The 14,073-nt window shown below is 36.7% G+C and overlaps 1 protein-coding gene and 1 pseudogene across 2 annotated transcripts in view; one reads left to right on the top strand and one right to left on the bottom strand.

Annotated features, from left to right (window-relative positions):
- Positions 1–7,974, top strand: part of LOC107674326 (NACHT, LRR and PYD domains-containing protein 12) — a 9,045-nt gene extending 1,071 nt beyond the window's left edge. For both annotated transcript variants that reach the window (XM_016468266.1, XM_016468267.1), the window contains exons 2-9: positions 386–1,958; positions 3,163–3,324; positions 3,798–3,962; positions 4,057–4,224; positions 4,800–4,973; positions 6,931–7,104; positions 7,223–7,390; positions 7,897–7,974. In XM_016468266.1, the coding sequence (XP_016323752.1) occupies positions 640–1,958; positions 3,163–3,324; positions 3,798–3,962; positions 4,057–4,224; positions 4,800–4,973; positions 6,931–7,104; positions 7,223–7,390; positions 7,897–7,966 (2,400 nt within the window). In that variant the 5' untranslated portion in view covers positions 386–639 and the 3' untranslated portion in view covers positions 7,967–7,974. The remainder of the gene's footprint in view (positions 1–385; positions 1,959–3,162; positions 3,325–3,797; positions 3,963–4,056; positions 4,225–4,799; positions 4,974–6,930; positions 7,105–7,222; positions 7,391–7,896) is intronic.
- Positions 7,975–8,670: 696 nt separating this feature from the next.
- LOC107674277 (glycerol-3-phosphate dehydrogenase [NAD(+)], cytoplasmic-like) lies at positions 8,671–12,840 on the bottom strand (annotated as a pseudogene).
- Between the last annotated feature and the right edge of the window lie 1,233 nt (positions 12,841–14,073).

Raw genomic sequence — 14,073 nt, 5'->3', positions numbered from 1 at the left:
TATATCTATCTGTCTGTCTGTCTGTCTGTCTGTCTGTCTGTCTGTCTGTCTGTCTATCTATCTATATGGCTATAAACCTTAACTTTAGGCTTTTAAAACTTTTTTCGAAACAAGAAAACAAGCCTTTTGTCAAGCTCTCTCTCTCTCTATGTATATGTATCAAAAGCGCTCAGATTTGTACTACACATTTTTAGCAGGGCTGTCGGACTCAATCCAGTGTAAACCAATAGAAGACTTTGTGGGAAGTTTGATGAAAGCCGAATATCTGCGTTCTCTCAAAATAATTTCTGAATGGATAGATAGATAGATAGATAGATAGATAGATAGATGGACGTGATGTAATGAAGTACTTCTTCATTAATTCTTATCATTTCTTTTTCCACAGATCAGCAGCAAACACATAAGGAGACTTTGAGAAACTCTGTGCTGAACTCAACTCTGCCCAATTCTCTTTTGGGAGGTCTGCCTGTGCGAGAGGTGATCCAGAAAGGCCACTACACGGCCCTCTCAGTGTGTGCGTATGAGGACGACCACACAAGGGTTAACAGAGGAGATCGGGAAGCTTTATAGGATGTCATATCTCGAGAGTTTTCTCCAGGATCTGAAGGCCGTAGGCTGGTTCTTTATGGTGGTGTTGGAATGGGTAAGACTACAGCGGTAGAAAAGGTCATTTGGGATTGGACGACAGGTGCGCGCCTGCAACGTTACGCCCTCCTCATGCGAGTGCCGGTTTGGGAGCTGGCCGCTCTTGGAGAGAAAGCAGAGAGTTTGCAGAACATGTTGGGCTGCATACACACTCACATTTCCACAGAGACTCTCGCCGTCGCTCTACAGAGGCCTCAATCTCTGCTTCTTGTGCTTGATGGATTGGAGCGATTGCAGAACCTTCTATGCACTCCATTGTCTTCATCTAGTCTTATATGTGATGTACAACAAGAAGCGTCCGGCTCGGTCTTGCTGTGCAGTCTACTTCACGGATCTCTGCTTGCTGAGGCTTCAGTGCTGATCACCTCCCGAGAGCCAGTCGAGTCTTTGAGATGTTTTGAGGTGGTCGGGTTCTCCCAGACCCAGAGGAGAACGTTCTTCCAGCAGTTCTTTGACGACAGAGGCCAAGCAGAGAGACTTTTTCGCCAATGTGAGCAGGCGTTGGGAGTGTACGAGCAGTGTTTTCGTCCGGCCTTCTGCTGGACGCTTTGCAATGTGTTTAAAACTAATTTTGAGAATAAAAACACCCCATCTGAGACTCTTACTCACCTGCTCAGCGTTATCACACACATGCTCCTGCAGAAACAGAAGATGCATGCAGAACAAACCAGAGTGCTTGTGTCCAGTTTGGGAAAACTTACCAATCCGGTTTGCTCCTGCAGCGACGTCACATCCTGCGGCCTGCGTTCTTTTCTGCACAACCCCATGCTTTCAGCTTTTTTGGGTATCAATGGTGATCTCACTCACCCTGATACCACATTCTCCTTTCTGTCTCCAGTGATGCATGAGTTCTTATTGGCCGCCTCCTTTTATCTCGACCAATCCGTGCAGGAGATCTCAGACAAGCGCTCAGATTTGTACTACACATTTTTAGCAGGGCTGTCGGACTCGATCCAGCGTAAACCAATAGAAGACTCCATGGGAAAGGTCGATGAAAGCCGAATATCTGCGTTCTCTCAGTGGTTAATGGGAAATGTTTCTAGGGTGTTGCCAGATGGTGATGCAACGAAGCACTTTCGTGTTTTTCGGCTTCTGCAACATGCACGTAACTCATCTCTGGTCAAAGAAAGCATTAGTAAGAGCCAGTGGAGGCCTGTTTGGTACAGCTCCATGCAGGAGCCTGACTGCGCTGCGCTGTCATATGTAGTGAGTTGTATGGGAGAGATGGAGCATATGAACCTGTACAGAGCAGAACTAACAGACGAACACGTCGAGAGGCTTATACCAGCGTTACGGCTGTCAAAAAGCATTGGGTGAGTCTGACATTTTAGATATGCACAAGATGCATTTTTTACTTTTATTGCTTTAATCACTCCTGACTGCCTCACACTCAACTTATGGCACTTACACTACATTATCAATGTTGAAGAAAGTTTTGCTGCTTGATATTTTTGAGGAAACTGATGACTGACTTTTTTCAGGATTCTTTGATTAATAGAAAGTTCAGAAGAACAGCATCTATTTGAAATAGAAATCTTTTGTAATGTTAAAAAATGCTTTACTGGCACTTTTGATCACTTTAAAACGATGGGCCCAATTTTTCGGAGGATTTTTATAGGAAGAAATGTGATGCGTATAAATTTATTAAAACATTTACAACCTTGAGTATTATTTGATATGCAAAATTGTTTGTTTCTTTGTTTACAGTCTTTTTATGGTTTTATGTTGTTATGTTTTAATGGCAATGAAGTTGTACAAGTGACTGTAAATGATCTACTGTAAAAATGTGTATCTATGTTTTTTGTGATCAACTTGGTAGCATATAAATTGTCCTTTTAAAGGATAGTTCACCAAAAATATATATTCCTTTACTCACGACGTTCCAAACCCTTTAGGACATTATTTCCTCTGTGGAACACAAAATAAGATACACTACCATTCTAAAGTAATATTTTATTAATGTTTTTGAAAGAAGTCTCTTATGCTCACCAAGGCTGCATTTATTTGATCAAAAATACAGTAAAAGCAGTAATATTGTGAAATAGTTTTACGATATAAAATAACTGTTTTCTATGTGAATATATTTTAAAATGTAATTTATTCATGTGATCAAAGCTGAATTTTCAGCATCGGTGTCACATGATCCTTCAGAAATCATTCTAATATTCTGTAATATATACAGCTATATATAATATTTGCTGCTCAAAAAATATTTCTTATTATTATCAATGTTGAAAACAGATGTACTGCTTTATATCTTTGTGGAAACAGTGTTGCATTTTGTTTTTCAGGATTCTTTGATGAATAAAATTCAACAGTGCAGCATTTATTTGAAATAGAAAACTTTGTAACATTATGTCTTTAGTGTCGCTTTTGATCAATTTAAGGCATCCTTGATGAATAAATCTATAAATATTTAAAAAAAAAAGCTTACAACACCAAATTTATTTTTAAAATTCTGTTTTTTGTCCATACAAATTAAGTCAGTGGGGTCTAATGTGCCATTTATCCTGTCAGTCTGTCACAGAGTCGTCTCAGTTTGACTGCCATCACCAACCTGTCAACAGCGCTGGCTGAGGGACGGACGATAACGCTGGATCTTTCACACTCCACACTGAAAAAAGATTCGGTCAAAACCCTCTGCCATGCACTCATGCGCTCCACGCTGGAGTCGCTCAAGTAAGATTATTTTTTATGTACGTGCCTTTATTAGACAGGACAGCATCATATTAGGAATGAGACTGTGACTCAAACCTTCGTCTTTTATGTGGCTGTGCCACAGTAATGTACTTTTTTGATACACTGGGTTAAATCATTTTTAAGGTGACCATACTTCCACTTTTTCCCAGACATGTCCTGGCCTGGGATTTCTAAATTGCCTAAAATGTCCAGGTTTTGGCTTTGTTTTTCTATTAACACGCTCTCTTGCAAGCCACTATTGGTCTATTATGCACAGTGCTTGCACGCTATTGACTTTTCAGTCATAACCTTCAGCAAGTATGAAAACAGTAAGTAAACAAAGTCAAAACCTGGACATTTTAGGCAATTTGTGAATCCTGGCTAAGGAAAAAAAGGACGTATGGTCACCCTAATCATTCTCGGTGCTTGCTTTTGCTCAAACACTTGCTGAAATATGTCATCTCTTTGTTCAGCTTGTGTGGATGCTCATTGACTACAGCTGATTGTGAAGCTCTGGCTCAGATGCTCTCTGGAGGCTCACGGCTGCGTGTGCTCAATCTGTGTGGGAATAATCTGGAGGATCAAGGCCTTATTCACCTCAGCAGTGCCCTGGAAAACTGCAGACTACAGGAAATCAAGTACACTTGCACTATTCATATATCAGTCAGTCTTTTTGGAAACAGAATTGAAAGCCATGTGGTAAGTTAACTGCTGTTTTGTTGTATTCTACAGTCTGGATTTATGCTCACTGACGGTGGCATCCATGCCTGCGCTGTCTTCAGCTCTGAACAGCAGCTTTTCAGAGCTGAGGAAGCTAAGCCTGAGCCGGAACGCAGTGATGGATGATGGGATAGAGCTGATCTCACGAGTGTTACAGAAAGGCCGCCTCAACACATTGAAGTAATACACACATTCTCTGTTTAGGTGACCAACACATATGCCTAAAAACCACCTCTAAACACCTCGGAAAAGCAAATATCTGTTATAGTTTAAAACAACTGTTTTCTATTTGAATATATATATTTTTTTAAATATAATTTATTCCTGTGATGTGAAGCTGAATTGTCAGCATCATTACTCGAGTCTTCAGTGTCACGTGATCCTTCAGAAATCATTCTAAGTCTTTCTCAAGAATGTTGAAAACAGTTGTGTTGCTTAATATTTTTGTAGAAACCATGAGTCTTTGATGAAAAGAAAGTTCAAAAGAGCAGCGTTTCTTTAAAATGTTAAATCTTTACTGTCACTTTTGATCAATTTAATCCATCCTTGCTGAATAAAAATATTAATTGCTTTCAAAAAACAAATAAATTATATATATAAGTTTGAGATGGTTGCAATTGTCTATAGAATTCAAGAGGTTAACTGCACTTATTTGAATCTACTAATAGCCATTTGTGTAAAGCCTTTTTATTGAAATACTGATTAGATATGGGATTTTGTATGATTGATCATGTGTTTTATTGTTTTAATTACAGTGTGTCTGACTGTGAGTTGACTGGCTCCTGCTGCTCCTCTCTAGCAGCTGCCCTCCAATCAGAAAACTGCCGTCTGACTGAGCTGGATCTGTCCGTAAATGATCTTGGCCAATCAGGAGCGATGCAGATATGTGAAGTGCTGATGACTCCTAAATGCACACTGGAAATACTGGAGTATGTATGCAAATGAGCTGTTTTTAAACACATTTATGATGATCATGTGGGGAGGGCAGAATTGAGGCATGTTAGGTTATGATATTATTGGTTAATGTTATTTTTCCTGGGTTGGATCAGTAGAAAATACTCAAAAATTTGGGATGACTAGGATTGTTTTTTGTTGAAAGAAATCAATATAATGCATCCTTTCTGAGTAAAATATTGATAAAAAATGTCAGTAAAGGTTCAGTTCTTTTTTTATGAACTCTGGGCTACCTTTCCACCACTTAAGCACTTTTTACATGGCTGAGTTTGGCGGAGGAACTCACTATTAGAATCCATAGTATACGGTGGCCGAGAAGTGCAAAACAAATCACAATTCTGAAAACAAAATAACAAATTACAAACGCAAATGCAAGTTTAAAAAACAAAATAACAATTCAGAAAACACAACAACAATTCAGAAAACATTATAACAAGTCAGAAAACACAATGACAAATTAGAAAACAAAATAACAAGTCAGAAAACACAACGACAAGTCTGAAAACAAATTAACAAGTCAGAAAACACAACGACAAATCAGACAAACCGGAAGAGGTAGATATAGTTTGAGACAGCGCCATTGGTTTGGGATTACTCACCGCTGACTGGACGAGACATCTGTCAATCAACGTATACAGGAAGAACCAGCCGAAGAACAGCAGAGTAGTGGTAGAAAGTTCGGAGATGGTATTAAAGTAGCTCAGTTTAAATGTATTGTATGAATTGCCCTTACTATGGAATAAAAAATACAGTGTCTATTTACACTTAGTTAAAAGTGGCTGTAAAACATCAGCTCCAGTGACTCAGATGGATAAGCGCGTGTCGTTGGCTTTTTGACGCGATCGACCCGGGTTCGATCCCGCCTTTTGCCGAACTTTTTTTTTCTCCCTTTTCAAATCTTGTATCACATCGTAAAGGCATTTATTTTCAAATTATAATTTACACTCAATACGTTATTATTGCATACTGTTTTATAATGTACTACAATACTGCAGTGCAGATAATGGCCACTATTTGCAACTAGTATACTTGATAGTAGAAATCCTGCTATTTTAACATAGTGTAAATAGCATATTGCTAAAAATACTGCTATTTTCACTTAGTGTAAATAGAATCCATTGCTAATACGAGATTTGAAAAGGGAGGGAAAAAAAGTTCGGCAAAAGGCGGGATCGAACCCGGGTCGATCGCGTCAGTGATGCAGTTTATCCATCTGCGTCACTGGAGCTGATGTTTTACAGCCACTTTTAACTTAAGTGTAAATAGACACTCCGTATTTTTTATTCCATGGTAAGGGCAATTCATACAATACATTTAAACTGAGCTACTTTAATACCATCTCCGAACTTTCTACCACGACTCTGCTGTTCTTCGGCTGGTTCGTCCTGTATACGTTGATTGACAGATGTCTCGTCCAGTCAGCGGTGAGTAATCCCAAACCAATGGCGCTGTCTCAAACTATACCTACCTCTTTCGCTTTGTCTGATTTGTCGTTGTGTTTTCTGACTTGTTAATTTGTTTTCGGATTTGTCGTTGTGTTTTCTGACTTATTTTGTTTTCGAATTTGTCATTGTGTTTTCTGACTTGTTATAATGTTTTCTGAATTGTTGTTGTGTTTTCTGAATTGTTATTTTGTTTTTTTAGACTTGCATTTGCGTTTGTAATTTGTTATTTTGTTTTCAGAATTGTGATTTGTTTTGCACTTCTCGGCCACCGTAATAGTATCCCTCGAGTGAACTCTCATTATGGGTTAGTGCCCCATATGTTGTGGCTCCCCTTGGTGGCCCCATATGTGTATTATTCCACTGACTTGTCCCTTAGGATTCAGTGTCTCCCCTAGACAAGACAATCGATCTGACACAAGGTTCTGTGTTTGGTAGTTCTTAGTAGTTGATTATGTGAAATCTAAGCAGTGTGTGTATTTTGGTGTAGAATGAGTAGATGTGAGCTGACCAAGGAGGTGTTTCGAGCACTGGGGAGTATTTTGACGTCTGGCGTGTCAAAGCTCGTCAGTCTCTCGGTAGGCCTGAACGATGTGGGCGAAACTGCAGCCAAACACATTTGGGAGGCGCTGAGACACAAACACTGCAAACTACAGCACCTGGAGTGAGTAAAATCCTCACACATGTGCTCACAGGAGCAACTAGCATGATTGGAGATGGGCTGAAACTAATTAAACCGCACCTGATGATTGAATCATGCCTGTCTCGTCTTGTTTCTGCAGTCTGGAGATGTTGTCGCTCACAGATGCTTGCGTCGAGGAGTTATGTGAATCTGTTGCTGCCAGCAGCACTTTATCAACTCTAATTCTAAAGAACAACATAATGACCGACTCCTCCGTACCACGATTGGTCAAATTAATGCTGGACCGTCCTCTAATGACCGAGCTAAAGTAAGTTCAGTCTGAAAATATATTTTCAGATATTTTAGTTTTTAAATGTTTTCATAGTTTTTAAATGTATTTTAAAATATACAAAAATGGCCAAATATACATTAATAACATACAAGTTTAAATATATTTATATAAATATAAAAAAAATTATAATAATATATTTAAAAAAATGTAATGAGTTTACTTTTCGTTTGTTTACTATTTGGTTATTTTTATTTATTTGTTTTACCATTTTTTATTTTCAGAGGAAAATACATTTTGTATTAACCCAAAAAATTATTTTAATGTTGTAAATGTGCTTTTTGTCCTTTTGCAATACATTTTCTATTATGTTTTGGCATTAGAAATAAAGCTAAATATATTTTACATTTAAAAAAATATTTTATTATGCTGTAAAACATATTTTCTACTGTACATTTATTTTGGCCAAAAAAAATTGCACTTGTCACATCTCAAATTGATGTACTTCATGTGATAACATATTATTTTTCTCATATTTTTTCCAGTCTGAGGTATAATGACTTCAGTGAAGATGTTTTTGAGTTGATGGACACATGCCAAAATATTGTTTATTAGAGAAACACATCTCAGGTTGGATGACAGTCTATTCCGTTTATTCCTTAAGACCAAGAGACAAAGTGACTCCCTCTAATGGCCTTTTTACAGACAGTTTTATACAGTGGCCCCAAAAAGTATGAATGTCTTTGCATTTGCAACCAAGTATTATAAAGTAATATTTATTTGAAGGAAACATAGCACAAAAAAGAACATTGACAGTTTTCATAATTTTAAAACAATAGATATACTGTTAAAAATTAGGATTAAAAAAGTGGATTCTTTCTGGTTGTGAAGAATAAATTGCTTCATAATATATACATTCATTTTTAATTTCATCTTAAGTGTCCAAATTCTTTTTGGGGCTACTGTAAATCATTCAGACTGTCATGTCTGGTTCTTCACATACTGTACAACCCTCATAATGCTATTTATTGTTTGAAAGAACTAGACAGCTATAGCTCATAGAAAGTGATTTATTTCACATTACATATTGAGAATATTCATTTTAGTATGATTTTGAGAACTGTTTCACTCTGAATGGATGGTAACAGCTTTAGTGGCAATTAAAGAGGAGCGCTCAGTCTGGCATTTGTGGCTTTTCTACAGAATAAAGTGGCTGAAAGTACAGCGCTGAAGGACAGATTCATTAAAAATGAGTTCAGCAGGGCTCACATGCATACTGCACACAAACACTCACACATACTTAGTATTGCAGCTTCGTCCTTCTTTCACTGATGTTCTGGATGGTTCTGCAAGCAGTGGGTGAACTCCGTAACAGGCCGACCCTCATAACAGATCTCATACACTGCATTGAAAAGAGGAAATCTGTGGGAAGATAAAACGTTCAGATGTGTTTTTAATGTTTGGTCCTAATGTAAATGCACAAGAGGTTTGAATCTGAAATCAAAGTTTGAGTCTTACCTGTCCAGTACGCCTTTGTTTTTAAGTATTGTGAACTTCAGCGGCTGTGGCTGGACCTTGTAGTTTCTGACCATTTAGCATTTCCTTTTCAAGCTCTTCAAGAGACTGAAACACAGAGAATCGGATGGCTAATGTGTGTATATATACTGGAAAAATTGGTTTACTCTATTTTTATGTGCACTCTTGTTTTGTGTATTATCATGTATGTTATTTGACCTACACTATTCTCATTATGTGTTAAGCTACAGATGCTTCGACAATGCACCCTTTTTGTCCTGCCAATAAAACATGCTAAAATGGAGTTTAAATAAATTTTTGGGGGGAAGACAAACTATTTTACATCCCTTTCTCTTTGCTGGGCTCATATATTTGAACTTGGCAACTCAATATGCATCGCTTCTGTTTTTTTGACCAGGTTAATTTGAATATGCTTTGACTACCAATGACAGTATAGTAAGCTCTGTTTGACACATTATAGATTTTATTTAGTGCTGTCAAACGATTAATCGCATCCAAAGTAAAAGTTTTTGTTTACATAATATGTGAGTGTGTACTGTGTATATTTATTATGTATATATAAATACACACACATATGCATGTATATATGTAATTAGAAATGTTACGTTTATATATTCAATATATATATTTATGATATCATTTATATAAATATACATGTAAATATTTTCAAAATATATGCTGTATGTGTGTCTTTATATATACATAATAAATATACACAGTACACACTCACATATTATGTAAACAAAAACGTTTATTTTGGATGCGTTTAATCGCGATTAATCGTTTGACAGCACTAATTTTATTATTATATATTTTATTATATTTAAATCCATTACACAGACCCGCCCCCTCCCAAATCTGAATTTTCTTTAAAAAAAATGTCAGATTGTGTCAAAGTGTGATTGTAACAGTGATATTTTGGTATTTAGATACTATTCGTTTTTATTCATATTTTGAATAATTTTATTAATATTTTCAAATAATTTTAGTTTTAGTAATTGTTGTTTTTGTCATTTTTAGTAGTTTTTTTTAAACATGTCTATGCTTTTTAAAAAAAAAAATTATTTCAGTTTTCATTTTAGTTATTTTAGTATGTTAAATAGTAAATTAAAATGACAAATGTTGACTTTACTATCTGAAATAAAAGTTTATATATATATTTTATTGTATTAACATTATTAATTAACACTTATTTTATTTCAACTAAGCAAAAAGGACATTTTTTAATGGTTTTAGTTAAAGTTTTAGCTAACTATAATAATCCTGGACTGTGACATGCCATATTTAAATATATGTAAGCATGAATAAGATTTGACCGCTGCAGTGGGTAAGACTTGCACTATAAAAATACTTTCCTACGCAAAGCTATCGTATGACTTTAAAAGACTTGAAATATAGTGCGTGAGTCATTTTTTTAGATTGACTGCTACATATCAGCTTTACATATGTATACGTTGCATTTATTCTCATGCAAATTAATAAATAATTTTCATTTTGGGGTGAATTGTCTCACCTTGCCAGTCTTGGCGAAGGCCTCCGCGACTTTCCGATTTCATCCTCCATAGCATGTTGTAATGAGATCAGCGACACCACAGCTCTCCAAGAAAGTTGCAGGAGAGACCGAGCAAAGCTGATCATCTCCATGAGACTCAGTCTGATCACCGCAGCCTTTGTGTTGTCACCGAAACCCAAACCGTCACAGAAACCTGCTCCTACTGCCACTATGTTCTGGAGGAAGACAAAGAGGCTCTATATAATGTCCAGCATGTTTACAGCTGGATTACAACAAAAGTGTCAAAGTCACTGCATTTGCTACAACATCAAACCAACTGGAATTGACTTTAAAGACAACATGAGCACACTTTTCAAGTCATTTGACAACACAAATTTGTTAGTGGTAGTGTTACTTTAGAATGATTTATTCTAATAGTTTTAGTTAATAATAACAACACTGCTAATTTAGAGGTGCAACTGTATAGACCTCCTGGTTTCATTATGTGTTTATACATGTATATCATGCTTAAGGTACTAACCTACTTTATTTACAACAAAAGAGAATGTTAATTCACTGTAAAACTGACAAAACAGACCAGTATTATTGCTGCTGTTGATAAAACAACTCATTCAGTTAATGTGCGTAAACATTGCATGCCAACCTAAAAATCGATTGAACTGTTAAACATGCTGGATATTAATTGTTTTACATATGCACTGCTAATTAGTGATGCTAGGTTCTTGAACGAATTGTTCTTTTGAGCCGGTTCACAAATCGAACTGAATCGAACTTTAGTTCAGGCTTGATGACGCAGGACGCACAGGCCGAAGTACCACGTCCAGCTCAAAAAGGACCAATTGAGCCGGTTCAACCAACTGGCGAAGTTTGCTGAGGATTACCGAAGATTCTTATTGAGTTGACGATACTGTGCAACGCATGCCAACCCCTCAGAGGACCTCAGATGATGCCAACCCTGAAACAACATACAGAACTACCACATTTTGCTATAAGTTTGATTGCATCATATAATAATTGCTGTTAATAGTGTTCATCGTCTGTTTTATTACGTCTTAAATTGATTTTTCCGTACTGCTGGTTCGTCTGGTCAGAGGAGAACTGGCCCCCCGACTGAGCCTGGTTTCTCCCAAGGTTTTTTCTCCATTCTGTCACCGATGGAGTTTTGGTTCCTTGCCGCTGTCGCCTCTGGCTTGCTTAGTTGGGGACACTTCATTTCCAGCGATACCGTTGACTTGATTGCAAAGATACTATTTAAACTGAGCTGGATGTTGACATCACTGAATTCAATGATGAAATGTCTTTAACTGAAAGATTAGTGTTTACTATTGTCATTTTGCATTATTGACACACTATTTTCCTAATTAATGCTGTTCAGTTGCTTTGACACAATCTGTATTGTTAAAAGCGCTATATAAATAAAGGTGACTTGACTTGACTACTGCTAATTCCTTTGATGTTATGAGGTGTAAAATGGAGAAGTGTGATTAAGCAAACCTTCAGAGCACCACAGATCTCAACCACATCTGCTTCCTGTACGACCGTGACCCGGAAGTGATGCGTCTGCATGAGTTCCTTAAGCAGCGCCCCCTGAGCTTGATCTCTGCAGCCTTACAAACATGAAACACACAAATGCATATAATCACCCAAAACAAAAATATGACTTCTCTAACATATTCTCGTTGCTTTTCATCAGCCTCACCAATGGTGGTTTCACAGAATTTCTCATCCGCCACCTCATTGGCGATATTTGCTCCCATCAACACGCTCATCTTGATGCCCAGCTTCTCGTGAATAACCTCAGAGATCAGCTTCAGTCTGTCCGGTCCTTCATCCACCCCCTAAACCAACCATATGCAGAGTCATCGCTAGCTATCGGTGTCAAATGTGATATTAGCAACTTTCCTCTTTTTCCCTCAATGTAAGACTGCTGAGGAAATGGCACACAGTGCATATGAGTGTACGGGACCTTGATGAGTGACATTCCCAGCGCATCCGGATTGATTTTGCCCTTCATGGTGTCACAAACACGACCGATGAACTGATGTGGAATCACAAAGAGCAGAATATCAGCGCTCTTGGCTGCGTCGAGCAGATCTGGCACCGCCACCTGTGAGCGAGAGAGAGAGAGGAGAACGAGAGTGGAATAGACAGAAGGATCTGTTTGATACTGAATGATGAAACCTGGAGAAACATATTCACTATATGATTGGTTACACCTACAGTGCTCTGTTTTATGTGACTGACATATTGGCTGATTTATTTATTGTTTTATTTTGGCAGAGTTTGGGTCCACGTCAAGCCAAAACCACCTTGTTCACAAATAAATCCTTTTGGTTACTGTTCAGTGTCTCTGTTGCATCTGTTAATGGTTTTCTAGGCCTTTAGCCCAGTCCTCTAGTGAACCTAGTTAGGCTGAAGCATTTGGCTGACTCTCAACCATTTGGACTACAGGTCATAATGATGAAGAACCACATGCAGCTTCGCCAGCTTCTTATCAGTTGCTTGAGTGGAAATGGATGGTTTCCTTTGCAAAGCAAAGCAGCAAGTGCCTCCCAGAGGTTTTGGAGGAAAATCTAGTAGGTCAGCACTCTTCTCCAGACTTCTGTATTGTGTGTTAGCTTACTGTATAGTAATTATTTGCTGTTATAACAGTTTCATAACATAATCGTTGTATAACATGAATCTGATTGTGTGGTTGAATCTACACATCATATATATATTTATGCCATGTCCTCTGTAGAAGACATCGGGACTTTAAAAAGTCCTGTTTTTTAAGAAATAAAAAGACATGAATAGACATGAAAATGCAAAAACAGTGGGATTTTTGTTTTAATCACAAATCAATTTTCATTTTTATACCAAACTTTATATAAAGATGATTCTCAACTGTTATGAAAGATATTTAAAAAAAACTTTTTCTTTATGCAAAATGTGTGTAAAATGGCCATATACGAGTTTTTCCATTATATACAATGTATCTATAAACTGTAATAATAAACTATGTAAGTTTTCAAGTAAAACTAGTGACTTCTTTTATAATACAATATATTATTTCATTATATAATTGATTATATTAAAATAATATGTAATCATTTTTATATAATAAAACAATATAATATTCTCTCTATATTATTTATTTATTTATTTTTATTTTTATTATATATTTTATGGGGGAAAAAAATCCATATTTCTTTCAAAATATATGATTAGAATTTTAACTTTAATTTATTAAAATACAAAGTTTCTTACAGAATTTATTTATTTTTTATAGATTTTTATTATATTAAAATAACAATATATAAATATAGCTGCAAGCAGCGATGGCGGGCCCAAGCCGTCACTGCAAACGCCATCCCGGAGGAGAATGGTGCACAGCGGGCACATGCATTTACAGTAACCCTCCGGCAGTCTGGTTTTAAGGGATACGGCAGTTAAAGGGTTAATCCAAACCATCAAGACTGTGAAATACACATACACAGAACAATATATAAAACTTTAGTAACACTTTACAATAAGGTTTCAGTTATTAACATTAACTGTATTAATTAACATGAACAATAATTATATAGCATGTATTATTGTCAGTTAATATTCAAAACTTAAACATTAAAAAAATTGGTAACACTTTATAATAACTGCACACTATGAATCATTAGTTAAGCATTAGTAAATA

Source organism: Sinocyclocheilus anshuiensis, unplaced genomic scaffold, assembly GCF_001515605.1.
Source record: "Sinocyclocheilus anshuiensis isolate Anshui unplaced genomic scaffold, SAMN03320099.WGS_v1.1 scaffold188, whole genome shotgun sequence".
In the NCBI taxonomy this organism is placed as follows: Eukaryota; Metazoa; Chordata; class Actinopteri; order Cypriniformes; family Cyprinidae; genus Sinocyclocheilus; species Sinocyclocheilus anshuiensis.
Note: the sequence above shows the minus strand (reverse complement) of the source record. Positions and strands in the feature narration are given on the sequence as shown.